This window comes from Ursus arctos, unplaced genomic scaffold, assembly GCF_023065955.2.
Source record: "Ursus arctos isolate Adak ecotype North America unplaced genomic scaffold, UrsArc2.0 scaffold_3, whole genome shotgun sequence".
Classification (NCBI taxonomy): Eukaryota; Metazoa; Chordata; class Mammalia; order Carnivora; family Ursidae; genus Ursus; species Ursus arctos.
The window spans coordinates 25325306-25339168 of NW_026622985.1; the positions used below are offsets into that span (position 1 = coordinate 25325306).

A 13863-nucleotide genomic window follows, 5' to 3' on the forward strand; every position below is an offset into this window, starting at 1 on the left:
CTCCTAAGTATGCATGATAGAAGGGTCTCGAGGAGGATTCTGTACATTCAATGCATAAAACCTGATGGGCTTCTGTGATTTGTCAAAAGTCCCACACAAAAGGAGCTGATGAGAAAAATGAGTCCAGACACTGAGCGCCAGACATCTGACGCCTACACCACAGGTCTGCTCTCTAACAAGATGTGTTTTCAGTGACTAACAGACCATGAAAGTTACATGAACAGATATTCATTGCGTGTGCGTCCACAGATTTTAATCAGACCTGAGGTGTACTGATTAGCAGACTGTTGATAAGAAGAAAGACTTAGAAGCCTTTTCAAAGATTAGCCAAAACTTTGGTTTTCCTGTTAAAATGAGAAATGGCTTAATCACTTCAGGCAGGAGGTGTTTGTTTGTTTTTAATTAATTCAGGCCTGTGAATGGAAATAATATTCCAGTATAGCAGACAGCTCAAACAGTTCAGTATTCCCCTATAGGAAGCCTGAGCTTTGTAAGATTTATCGTCATCTATGAAAACAATTTTATCTGTCCCTAAGAAAATAACTTCTGTAGCTAGCCTAGTGCCTTATAGTTAAAAAAGCATATAAAATATTTCAGCTCCTTTCATTCCATTAACCCTGTGAGACAGGTCTTGAAACCTCTCATTTGTACAGATGAGATAAAAGGAGACTCAGAGAACATAAGCAACTTGGCTGAAGTCATGAAGATGGCTTTAATTCCAAGTTTTCTGACCCAAGTTCGGTGCTTTCTTAATGAGAAATATTCTGTGTCCCTGCAGTTCAGAGATCAGAACTGACTATGGTCAATTATCTACACATGAGCAGGTATAAGGGACACAGAATTCAAGCTTAATATAGCAAATATGCTTCTTACCATCAAAGATCTCCAAAGTAGAAGTAAACATGATCTTTTCTCCACTTATGTAAAACACTATGCCAAACACTATATTTAATGCTTCTGGTACATTATTTCTAAATCTGACTATTATTATCTAAATTTCCCTCCTGAGAACACCAAGCTACTAAAAGTTAAACAATGTATCCAGGCAGTCAAGTGCAACAGCTGAATTTAAACCCTGACCTGTCTGACTTGAAAAACATTGTCTGTGTATGTGGGACATGCTGAAGCATTGGCTGATAAAGATCTAGTATGAATATTAAAGACAGTTCAGCATCCTTGCTTCCAAAATAACCACTCCAATTCACACACACACTACAAGGTAGCCTGTTACGGCATACTGACTAGACAAATCCAGAAATTTAAGTATAGAAGCAATTGTTCATCAAGAAGCAGTATCGCTTGAACATACATAAATATTTCAAGGTATGCTACCCTTGTTAATAAAGGCAATCAGATTACGGTATGGATTATTACACTAAAAAAATGTACAAAACAGGACAATTATTTAGTTTTCTTGATATCCCTATCAGAAATATTATGACTCAAACATACTTTTCCTCTAATTTCAAAATAAGTGGATAAAAAAGATAAATATATTTCTTTGTCCTGGCAACACAGCTAATCATTTATGTCCTGACAAAGTAAGTCTGATATCACTGCATCCCAAAAATAATACATGACAACCTACCAGTCCAGGTGCCCCAAGCTTACATTTTTCTTTCCATAAGATAGATTCCTAAATATTTATTAGAAAATCTTTGTATTAACATGAAATGTGATCTTTTATCACGTGTGCCTGACATACCAGCTTGCAGGAATTTTGAGAAATCTCATACTAATGACCAATCCGTACCTGGTAATCCCCCAGGACCAAGAACAAGGAAGCTCACTCATCTGTGTGGTGTGTTTCTTGATCTCCAACCTTGATCACTGCCATGCCATCTGTAACATATGCCAAAAAAGCATAAGCAGAAATAGAGACTTTTTTGCCTAGGAACATTCTCCCTTAAGTTACACAGGAGTGCGTCTTCTAACAATACTACTGGAGTTAACTCTCCTACCATAGACTTCTTCATAACAAGGATTTCCGGAGGCCAACTTCTCACATCAACACCACCACTCCAAAAACAGCTAGCCTCACCTTCACACCAATCACTGATAGTCAACCATAAAGCCAACAGCATTTTCTTGCCACAAACCCTGTCAAATCATCTCTACAAAGAGCTAGCTAGTTGGATCAATACCACCTACACTGAAACAACTAGAAGCTAAGAACTTAACAATATCCATGAATTAGAATTTATACTACAGGCATATTTCCTCACAGAATAACAAATGGATGAACAAAAGATAAATTCATTCTTTACAGGTATAATGACCTGGGAGAAGCTAACTTTCCCTACAGCCCAGGCTAAAGCTAAAAGCAAGCAGTGGACATCAATGGTTTTAAATTCTTACTCTCCTATTCTATGTCCCTGCTGACTCATTAAAAGGTTCTTGAAGCTACATTTAGATCTTAACACTATATTCCTATCTTGGCTCCAAAAGGCTTTCTAAAAATCTTGTAAACAAATTTTATTTAATCATCAATAATAATAATATAGATACAAGTTATCTTTAAAATCAAATGATTGTTTTGGGTTCACTGAATAGAAGCTGTTTAGTTCTTATGGATTTATTATTCTTTTATAGAAATTGATGAAATTTTAAAAGTATCATGTCAATAATGTATTTCACTATTAGGATATACAACACTAAAAAAAAATTGGAGAATGAGTTCAAGAACTTCAGTGATTAAACGAAACTTAGAACCAATGATATGTACATGGAGGATTATACTTGGCCCATTATATTTCCTAAACAAAATTTTATTTTATTTACATTTTCTACTCTGCCTTTTCTGGGGATATAATATTGTTAGGAGTTGATATAAAATGATACAAAATTGTTAATAAGTTTAACAATTGCATTGTGTTATTTTTTTTACTGTCCAAACTTATTTTATTGTAGTGATTCAGAATACAATTATTAAATCTCTACGTAGGACAACGGTCCAGTATTGTGAATGCATTTAAGACTCAAACAGACATGACTCAGTATAAAAAGATATATTTTTTCCCAAGTTAATATATTCCTTCTATACGATCACTATCAAATTTCAACAGAAATTTTCCTGAAAATTGATAAGAAGATTGTGAAATGTGTATGAAAGGTCATACGTCAAGAATTGTCCCAAGAGGATTTTGAAGAACAGCAGTATGGTACCTACCACGTGTCAGGACTTAATATAAAGGTATCATAATTAAAAGTGTGACAATGATGTTTGGATAGACAACAGACCAGTAGACTAGAAAAAAGATGTCATAAAAGACCCACATACGTATAAAAAAAATTCAATATCTGACAGATGGAGCACTGTAGATCACTGGGAGTAAGGACACACTCTTGAATAAATGGAGCACACACAACTGATTATCTTTATTGTGGGGGGAAAAATTAGAGTTTCTATTCAGACCACAAGTAGATTAAAACAACTTAATTCTACGTCTAGCAGGACATTATGTGAAAAGGGAGAAAAATTTTATGATTTTTAGAAGGAAATATAGAGTAAAATTTTTAAGACTTTTGGGCAAGGACAATTTCCTAAACAATACAGAACATTTATAAAATTTAACAGAAACAAAATGATAAACTTGATCATATTAAAATTTCAATTTGTGTAAAAACAAACAAAAGGACAAACAAAAAATACAAGTCATGACTGCGAGAAGACATCTACAGCCCACTTACTTGACAAAAGATTACGAGAATATATAAAGATTCCCTCAAATTCAATTTGAAACACACAAACTAATCCAATTAAAGAATAAGCAAAAGAACAGGCAAAATGCAGATGAGAAAAACCCAAGAGTTAACAAGATTAATAAAATATTATCACACCCAACACTACCAAATGGAAGGTAAACAAAAACAACAGACACCATCCCACATTACATTTGAAAAAGAAAATTTAGTGAAAGGGACCAAAGATGTAGAGAAACAAGGAGACTCATTTACTACTCACAAATGTAAAAACATCTTAACACTGTGGACAGCGACTTGGAAAAATCAACTACTGTTGAAAAAACCATACAACATTCTCCTACATTATTTAACAAGGTAGTCATTATAACCAGAAATTTAACTTGTAGAAGAAATTCCTCCATGTGTGCATAAGGAGACTACTTCAAAAAATTAATTATAGCATTGCTTGAAATAGTTAAAAAAAACCTCATAAATAACTCAAATAACCAGAGAATGTTTAAATTACAATAGAGAGGTACAATAATAGAATGGTAGAGATGTACAATAGAATTCTGCCCCATAGTGAAAATAAATGAACTAGAGCCACATATACCACTTTGGATAAATTGTATAAACTTCACGTGACTAAGAGAAGTTGCAAAAATACATTAAGGTATTTATATAAAAATTTCAGAAACAAGCAAGATATGAAGAGTTTATGAATACATACATAAAACTGTGAAGAAGAAGAGCAAGTGAAAGAGTAACCTCAAATTAGGTCTGGTAATCTATTCTGGGATAGTACGGGAAGTCTGGGACAAGACAGGTGACTACAGGAGGTCTTAATTGACTTACATGTATCCCTTTCCCCTAAAAATATGAAAAAAATATGGCAAGATGTTGATAAAATAAATATGGTGGGTATATGGCTAGACAGGTCTGCCATATTATTCTCTATGTTTTTTTTGTGCACTCAAACATTTGTAATCAAAATTGCAAGTCAGCACCGCTTAAGTGCTAAGTTGCATACATCTAACCATGAAATTCTGAGAAGCTCCCCCAGCCCCGCTCCCATCCCGGGGGGAAGGTGGAAAAGAAGGTGTGGGATGTTGAGCTGGGCATCTCAAGAGATGAGGAGGTGAAAAGTGTGAATAAGCTGTGTGAGGCTTAAAAGGTAATTTCCCTGGCTGGGGAGGGGGCTCAGACTGAGAAAAAACATGTCTTCTTCTAATGAATCAGAGACCATCAAACCCTGACTTTTTTGTGGTTATTGTGTAGTTGGAAACATTCAACCACAGAGTTGTTTTAGTAAAATTCACAAGACTGAGAGCAAAACACACTCACCATTTAAGTGCAAATAAATCAGAAACATGTGTCAGGCAGCAAACATTTCCACAAAGCACTTGCTATTTTGAGTTTAGATTTTAATGTCTAATTTAAAACTCCTCTGTTCTGTGCCCTTCACCCTCTTACAATGCTTTTGGGCCGGAGAAGAACTCCAGAGGAAAATCTCCTCACACTCTGCCACTGCACAGAACTGTGCTGCATTTTCCAGATATGAGTTGTTTTTTTCTGTATCAGTAAAAATTCAATATTGCACCCCCCACTCCAGAGATCTTAATTTAAATTCTAAGCGAAGAAAAACTCAAACAAAACAAAACCCAAAAACCTAGAGTAAATTTATGTAAATTTATGAGCAGTTAAGCTCAAAGTTGTAAGAACGTGTGCCCAGAGGAAATGGTTTCTATTTTGTACATTTTTTTTCCTGAAAAGGTAATCAAAAATGGTAATTAACTAAATATAGATGCTGTCTTAAATGTACATGGTTCTTAACAAACAGTAGAATGTGACTACCTGTACTATTATTTGCTTCGCAAAATCCTGCGAGTAACATCTCAATAAGTATACAACATTTGTAATCAAAAATTAATTATTTAACACATATCTATATATGCTATTTAAAATCTTGTTTTATTTGACACTGTGCTGGGCACTGGGTATGCAGGGAAAAACTCTCATTGTTAAGGGACACAAAAGATCCATGCACAAGTGATGTTTGCACAAGTGGATGGAACACAGAACCGACCCTGGTCTTTATCAGTCTTTGCTTGTCATGAGGCATAGATAATTGTATTATGGACTTCCCAAATTTGGAAACAGTTGGTACTTTGATCTGAGAACAACATACAGTTATTTTTAAGGAAAGTTCTTTTTTTTAATAAAGCATGTCATGAATTCAAAAATTGTAATCATATCGAATAGGTTTCACTAGGTAAAACAGAGAAAAGAGAGTTTATTACAGAGGAAGCATCTAATTTTTTGAGGCCGTTGGTTAAGGTACTGATTATACTGAACCTGGTATGGATATTGTACTATGAATCAGGTTTATAATCATTTCTCTAAAAATAAAAATTTAAAATGGAAGTGGCAAGTTTTAAATATATATTTAAAGTCCATATATTCAAGTGTAATTTTAGATGCTCAAATTAGTTCAAAGAGAAATAACAATATCAAAGGAGAAAATGAGATGATATCATACACCACTTAAAGCCCCAACACTGATGAGCATTACACAGCCTCAACACTGTTGATCTGAGGTTGTTTAAAATTTTAATCCTAAAGCAAAGAGCAAGAAATGGCACTTTAGAAACTTAAATTTGTAGTTTAGTTCCACAGATATTTTTGTCGTCATCCTCTTCTTTTTTTTTTTCCAACAGAAAGTTGACCTTATGCATTAAAAGGAAGAATAACAGGTTGCAAAATATCATTCTTGGCCTGGTATTTGCTTAAGAATGTTTAGTAATGTTGCAGAGAAATAAGTTTTAAGATTTAGGAAGATTCGTTTCCTTCGAGTATCTGACTGTGTAAGTTCTTTCAGAAAATTACAGAATTTTGTAAAACTAAAAGATTGGCTCAGGAAATTTTGATTAACGCAATGCTCCCTAACTGCTTTTTTAATTTCAGGGGATGGCACAAGCCTCTATTATGAGTGCTTAAAAACAAATAGCCTAATGATTCTACAATAATAATTATTGCTAATTATCAGCGTTCAGAAACACATCATTTTCCTACCTTATTTAACAAGATAGACAACCTTGTTCAGAAAGATTTTTCAAAAAACAATGAATAAAAATCTTCTTCAGGAAGTATAGGGGGCTTTTTCCCCCTTCATTATGTAAGTCAGTACTTTGAGAGTAGCACTTGGCTTATGAGCATTGGAAAACCTACATGACTGGTCAGTATGTTTTAAATGCACAAATCCAGAGAATAAAAAGCTAGAGGAAAACTGCAAATACTCTTGCTCTTCCAAAAGTCAACACAATCAGAATCCATGGCATTGAGTACTACGACAGTGTTAGCATGTGAGACACTGAGGAGTCTGAAAAGCCTACTGTAGGAGAAATAACCAAACTTAGAAAAAAGAGTAAGGTCGACCTGTTTTTCAGCAAGAGCTTCATTGTATGGAGTGGGGAAAAAAATACAATCTAAGAATTCTATGGTCAACCAAATATCATTCATGTTTTCAATCAGCTGGAAGATAATTTTAAATCATAAAAGGCTCAGTGTACATACTTTTGTATTCAGAAATGCAGAAAGGTACACTTGGAAGACATCAAATCAATTCCTAAGTCTCCCTGGTATTCATTCTACAGATGGAGATATACAGTTACATACACACAAACATACATTTTATCTATTTATTCATATACATATAACTTTTCCTTAGGAAAGAAAATAATTAATTTTAAACTATAGTGAATTAACCATCTTTACTGCCTTCAATAAATAAAATTTTATGATCGTCACAAAAAATTTTAAATATTAAAAAATCCACTAGACTCCAGTGATATACACTTGGTATTGTTATAGTGAATCCTTAACTCAGGCATAAAAGTCAAAATTGTGTTTTAACCAATCTACTGCTCTGAAATTTTATGATAATCCATCAAAGGTTGAAGGTGAGGGCTCTAAGGATACCATGCATGAATAAAGCACATAGTTACAAACAAAACAAAAACTATGTAAATATAAATACATATACATAAACAAATATATCCTGAAAATATACTGGTCAAACAAGATGAGTCCTTGTGGATTCCCATTTGGACTGATGGCCTTCTAGTTAGTTCATCTTTGCATATAAAGGGAATAAACTTTTATCATTTTAGCCTGGTGGCACAGAACACAGGTATAGCCTTGTGGATGGTTTGTATGTTAAAGTAACTCCTTAAAATATTTAATGTTTCAAAAAACAGGATCTAACTATTGAACCAAGACAGCATAATGAATCTAATAGAAAGGAACACTATCAAGTGTTTTATTAAAGACCTATGTTGAAAGAGTAAATAAAGCAAAGCTAGAAATTATAAATAACAAATTATGGGTGTGCATTTTATAAGAACTGGACTCCAACCAGAGGATCTTTGCTCACTGAAAGGCCTGGTTTGGCACTTCGGCAAATCTTTGGGAGAATTACTAAATAAATAATTAAAATAAAAATCTTAAATAATATGCATGTAGCTTTTAATGATCTCCCACTCAAACCAAATAGGTAGACTGAAAATTACTTCTTCCTAAAAGGATGAGAAATTTTGTAGCAGTTTGAGCATATAAAATTTTAGGTTCATTTCAATTTTCTCTCTTGAATTAATTTGTATTATATCTATTTTTTAAATTTAAATTTATGAACTTAAAAATAGCCACATAAGCTACCAAGTACAAAGAGTCTCATTTCATAACAGTATGCTTCACTGAAACTGTTTTTCAAATCATCTTGATTTGTAGTATTTCCCAGTTTCAATGGTGTAAATAAAGTGAAGAGGATCTTTCTTCAAGTATCTTTGTAAAACCGTACCACAGACAGTTGCTGCAATTTTTTATTTTAAAATAAAAACATTATATACATTTCCTTCTGGAGTATGCTGTATGAAAATGATCACATCACCCATTCTTAAAAATGGTCTCATTTAAAAAAAATGGTGTAAATTTCTACAGCTTAAGTAGATTGCAACACCTGAAGACTAGCATTAGGCGTGATAGGATTGTAGTCATAGAAACTTTATACAGACTCAGTGCTCCGTTCATAATTGTTATATCTTTTTTTTTTTTTTTAAAGATTTTATTTATTCGACAGAGAGAGAGACAGCCAGCGAGAGAGGGAACACAAGCAGGGGGAGTGGGAGAGGAAGAAGCAGGCTCACAGCGGAGGAGCCTGCTGTGGGGCTGGATCCCATAACACCGGGATCACGCCCTGAGTCGAAGGCAGACGCTTAACCGCTGTGCCACCCAGGCGCCCCCATAATTGTTATATCTTGATTCACATAGTCTTTACCTTATTTTAGCTATCTGGCTAATTCTCCGACCTTTTCCTGTTTTATGCATGACATTAGAATATTTGTAATAATATGCTTTCGGTTACATATTAGGGAATGTCGTGGTAAACTGGCATTCTGAAAACCAACAAGCAAATAAACAAACAAAACAAGCCTAATTTTCACATTTATCTATTTCCACTTTTTAAGTACTCCCACCATGATCAATTCAAGCCATCAATGTGATGTCAGTGAATGTGAAGTTGGGAAGAACGTAACTTAGTGAATTGGTACAAGCTGGCTCCAGTAGGACACTGTGATGAATCAATAATGCCTCAAGTTTATTTATTCTAACAGTCTATCAAAATACCCAGGGACGTTTTAGGTAGGTTCCAATACATTTAGGAAAATGACAGTGAATTATTTTAGCATAATTAAATGTTAAGCAATAGGCTGCATTTTGTAAAACTATGAAATGACAGAAAAAAACCTTCCGAATAAGTATTTTGAGTAAAATAAAATGATAGGTTGAGGCTATTTTATGATAAAAAATATTCATCATAAGCAATATAATTGAAAACTTGTAAACTATGTGTTAGAGTTTGGAAAATGTGAAAGACATTTAATTAACAAGTGAAAATAATCATCATGAATTTTGAAAATCAAGCATTTTATAACATTTAAAAGAAAGTGATAAAATATATTTTTATGGCCCTTTAGATACATCTGTAAAGTTCATTTTTTAAAATGCTTTTAATGTAATAAGGTGTATAGCATCTAGAAGTAGACAGTAATCTAGCACAGGAGTTGGCAAATTTTTTCTATAAAGATCCAGAGAGTACATATTTTAGTCTTTATACACCTTTTAGTCTCTGTCATGAATACAGTTCTGTTATCGTAGTGGGAAAATACCATGTTCAACATGTAAACTGATGATCCTGGCTGTGTTCCAATAAACATTGTTTACAGAAACAAGCAGCAGATAAATTTGGTCTATGGGCTGTTCATAGTTGGCTGACCTGACTTTAGTGTGTATTGAATCATCTGGTATTTTATAGTTCTGATTTCAATATAATTTATTTTAGTATTTATAAAAAATTAATCCCAATGATGAAAGTGTTTTTTTTAAATAATATTGCCCAAGTCAGTAAATAATATTGACTAATTAGTGTTTCTTAAACAAGATAATCCCATAGCAAACCAACAGCTAAAAGGACAATGCAATTGAAAATAAAATGAATTGTGAACACATTTTCTTTTATATTACTATACCAAAATTTCATAATTAACTATAAGGACAGAGGTTTACCTAGACAGTAAATAAAGAGGAAACCTGCATATGAACTTAAAAATACAGTTAATATGAGTACATTCATTTTAATTTACTATGAAATCCTTATTCTTACCTTCTATAAGTTTCCCTGTCTGTTCTGCACTTCCTCCAGGAAGAATTTTGGCAATATAGGCTCCAATTTCTCCACTATGTCCAGGGATTTCTTTACCACCCACAATTCTAATTCCTAATCCATTACCTGTATTGAAAAATTAGCAAATTATTAGTCATAATTTAAAGGGACAACAGTTATCACAAGTTATAAGGTGGACAAAAAGTGGGCTCTGGTACCCAGAAGCTATCTACAATATGAATATTGGGACTGGACATTAATAACAGAAGTATGTTATTCTGAATTCAATAATAGTTGATATGAAATAGGACATTCTGAGATTCTGGTAGAATGTATGATGAATCACCTGATATTAAAAAAATGATTTTTTTAATTCATCCATATCATCAAGATATGACATAAATATCTTTGTCCATTTTTGACCAGATACTTTGTAAAAATATCGTATGTAGAGGTTTTCACTATAAGAAATTCCAGAGCATACAGTTCACTTACAAAATTGAGGAGCATTTCACTTAAAAAGGCAGTTATTGCTATCATAAATTGAGAAGACACAATCCAAGCATATGATTGCAAATGATAAAATGAAAACACGATTATAACTTGTGAATTACTAATTATTATTCACTTTTTAGCCTTAACTCATTGACTAACATTGTCTGTGCATTAGCATGGCACTTACTGCAAGGCACAATAAAATTATTCTTTACTGACGAAGGACTTAGTAAACTTTTTATTTCACGGAACACATTTTTCTGTAAATAATCACTTGGAGAAAAAGATAGAGAATGATTATTATGTGAAAACTAATTGAGACAGAAATGAACTTGATGTTTTAAGTTTATATTTTCTTTTTAATCAGCTAAAAATTAGCATATATATATATATATATATACACAGCACCAGATATATATTTTTTTACCAATGTCAAGGATATTTAAAAATAAAAGTACTAAAAGAAAGCAGAATAATTCTTCCTCTTAAATGAAGATACAATTATTTCTTTAAATTAAAATTCTTTTCATTCACTGATTGAAGTACCATTTTCAACTCTTTCAAAATCTCTAAATTTTAAAAGTCAGCTCTCTTATAGTTTCGGTTCCCTTCCCACTTTACTCTTCAAAAACAATCCCTGTAGTCAGCATCAACACAGTACAAACATTCAACAACCAGTAACACTGGATTATGAAATCCTTCTGTCATCTACCTAGTATATTTTGGTAAAACACCATTCTCAGGTTGTAAGATGGTTCCAAAGGAATTTCCTCTCTCCTTTTCTTCCTTGTTTTTACCCTCTTTTCTCTCTCTCTACTTGCCTCCCTCTTTCTACTTTTTTACCAGTGTAAGTGTTCTGAAGATTTAGCCTCAAAACAAAAATAAAACAAAAGAAATTAATCGTATGCATCTAAGTTTCCTGCTGTTGTCAAGGGGTCAGAGTTAAATAAGATACTAGCATTCTCTGGGCCCACTTGTGGAGCTTTTCTGTCACCAGGTTCTTGGTCCATTGCTACCACTATGAGTAGAGATTAATTTATGATACACACTGAATATAACTGGGTGAATACAGAACATCATCTAATATATGACCTGGTTTCAACTAAGTCTGCATAGAACAGTTGAGCTCTTAGACAGTAGGCTTTAAGGAGTCACCAGGACTGATCCTACAGTAAGACATCAGACAGACACAGATAAGGGTTGAGGAAGAAGAAAAGTTCTTAGCCACTCTTTATTCAATTAGTTTAGCCTATTTTTTAGTGTGTGAAGGACATTTTGGACATTACAAAATGAGGATTTTAAAATAGCTGGCCATAATGAAAGGTTTTTTTCATGGAATTTATCTGTAAAAAATAAAAATAGTTTCTTAAAGATTTGATTTCACTTTCCATGATTCAACCACTCAGAGCTGTAATTTGCCACTTGTTAAACTTTTCATAAAAACATACACAGATACTGAATTTCTAATGTGGTCATCAGTGTATCCAGAGCAATTTTAAGATGCGGTCAGTCTCAGATCCTAAAAGATGATTTATGACATTTCCTTAGTGTATAGGCATATGTCCAAGATCATAGCTTACATCAGACTTTATCACAATGCTAGGTATAGGAGAGTACAGTAGGGTAGAGTGCTCAAGGCATTTGATTTTAATTATTTCTTTTTAAGTTTGAAAAGGAGAATGTAAACATAGCCCATGAAAAACAATTTCAGCATCCTATATTATAGGGCACAGCCATATGCTTAGGATCTACAAAATGGAACTGTTACACCTTGTAAAGGTATAGCTAAAAGAGTAGTTGTGGAACTCTAAATTCTATTAATTGGCGTAAGTGACTATTTTTAAAGATTCGGTTACAGTTCCATTCTGTAGATGAAAATGTCTTAAGAGTTAAGTAGTTGGATCCCTAGTACCATTTGATTTTAGGTGACTGAGTACACTCTAAAACCCTGTAGTAAAGGATCAGTGGAAGGAAATCATAACTATAGCCATCTTCATAAAGTAGCACAATAAAATACTTACTTAATTTTATAAAATACAGCCTCATACTACTGAATTCTAATGCTCAAAACACTTTCTAAATACATGTTATAAGCCTCAGTATCTTTGGTAAAATGAAAGAAATGTTCAGTCATGACAATACTGTGAGAAATGAAATTTTATATATAAAGAAACCACTTCAAGCACATACTAAATTTTCAAGAATTATGGTTGCTCTGGTTGATGTCGTGGTTGCTGCTATGTTTTTCATGTATACAATAAAGTAGCATAGAAATATTAAAATTTGTGATAAAATGATAGAAAATAAAAAGACTCAGAAAGTATAACAGTTTTTTGCTTATTTTACAGTAGTTACATGTATCCTAATTTGGACATAATGAATATAAAGTTAATTTATATGATTTCTAATTATTTAAATCTGGACATTCTTTTTTTTTTTTTTTTAAGATTTTATTTATTTATGTGACAGAGAGACAGCCAGCGAGAGAGGGAACAGAGCAGGCGAGTGAGAGAGGAAGAAGCAGGCTCCCAGCAGAGGAGCCCGATGTGGGACTCGATCCCGGAACGCCGGGATCACGCCCTGAGCCGAAGGCAGACGCTTTAACGACTGCACTACCCAGGCGCCCCTAAATCTGGACATTCTGATTTCACATTTCTATAGTTGCACTTTGATATTTTATGTATTAAATGCAGAAAAAATTAACAAAAATACTTCTATAAAAATAAAACACCCCAACTCAAATCTAAATTGCAGAATTTAATAAAAGATTTGGTAAATTCAAGAAGCAACATTAATTTTTAACTGACATGCTTATATCTGAAAGGTCCTTGATAAATGATGTTTACATTATTACTGTTTTTCAACTTTTGACAAATTTTTATCAATATAAATTCCTTTTGCCTCTCTACTTATATTCTACCTAAGAACATTAATAAAATGTTTCCTTAGTTAGATGCCTCGAAAAT

The 13863-nt window shown here is 33.1% G+C and overlaps 1 protein-coding gene across 1 annotated transcript in view; it reads right to left on the bottom strand.

Annotated features, from left to right (window-relative positions):
- Positions 1-13863, bottom strand: part of PCLO (piccolo presynaptic cytomatrix protein) — a 372284-nt gene that overhangs the window by 96057 nt on the left and 262364 nt on the right. Inside the window, exon 10 of the mRNA XM_026504655.4 lies at positions 10403-10528. Coding sequence (XP_026360440.3) covers positions 10403-10528 — 126 coding nt within the window. The remainder of the gene's footprint in view (positions 1-10402; positions 10529-13863) is intronic.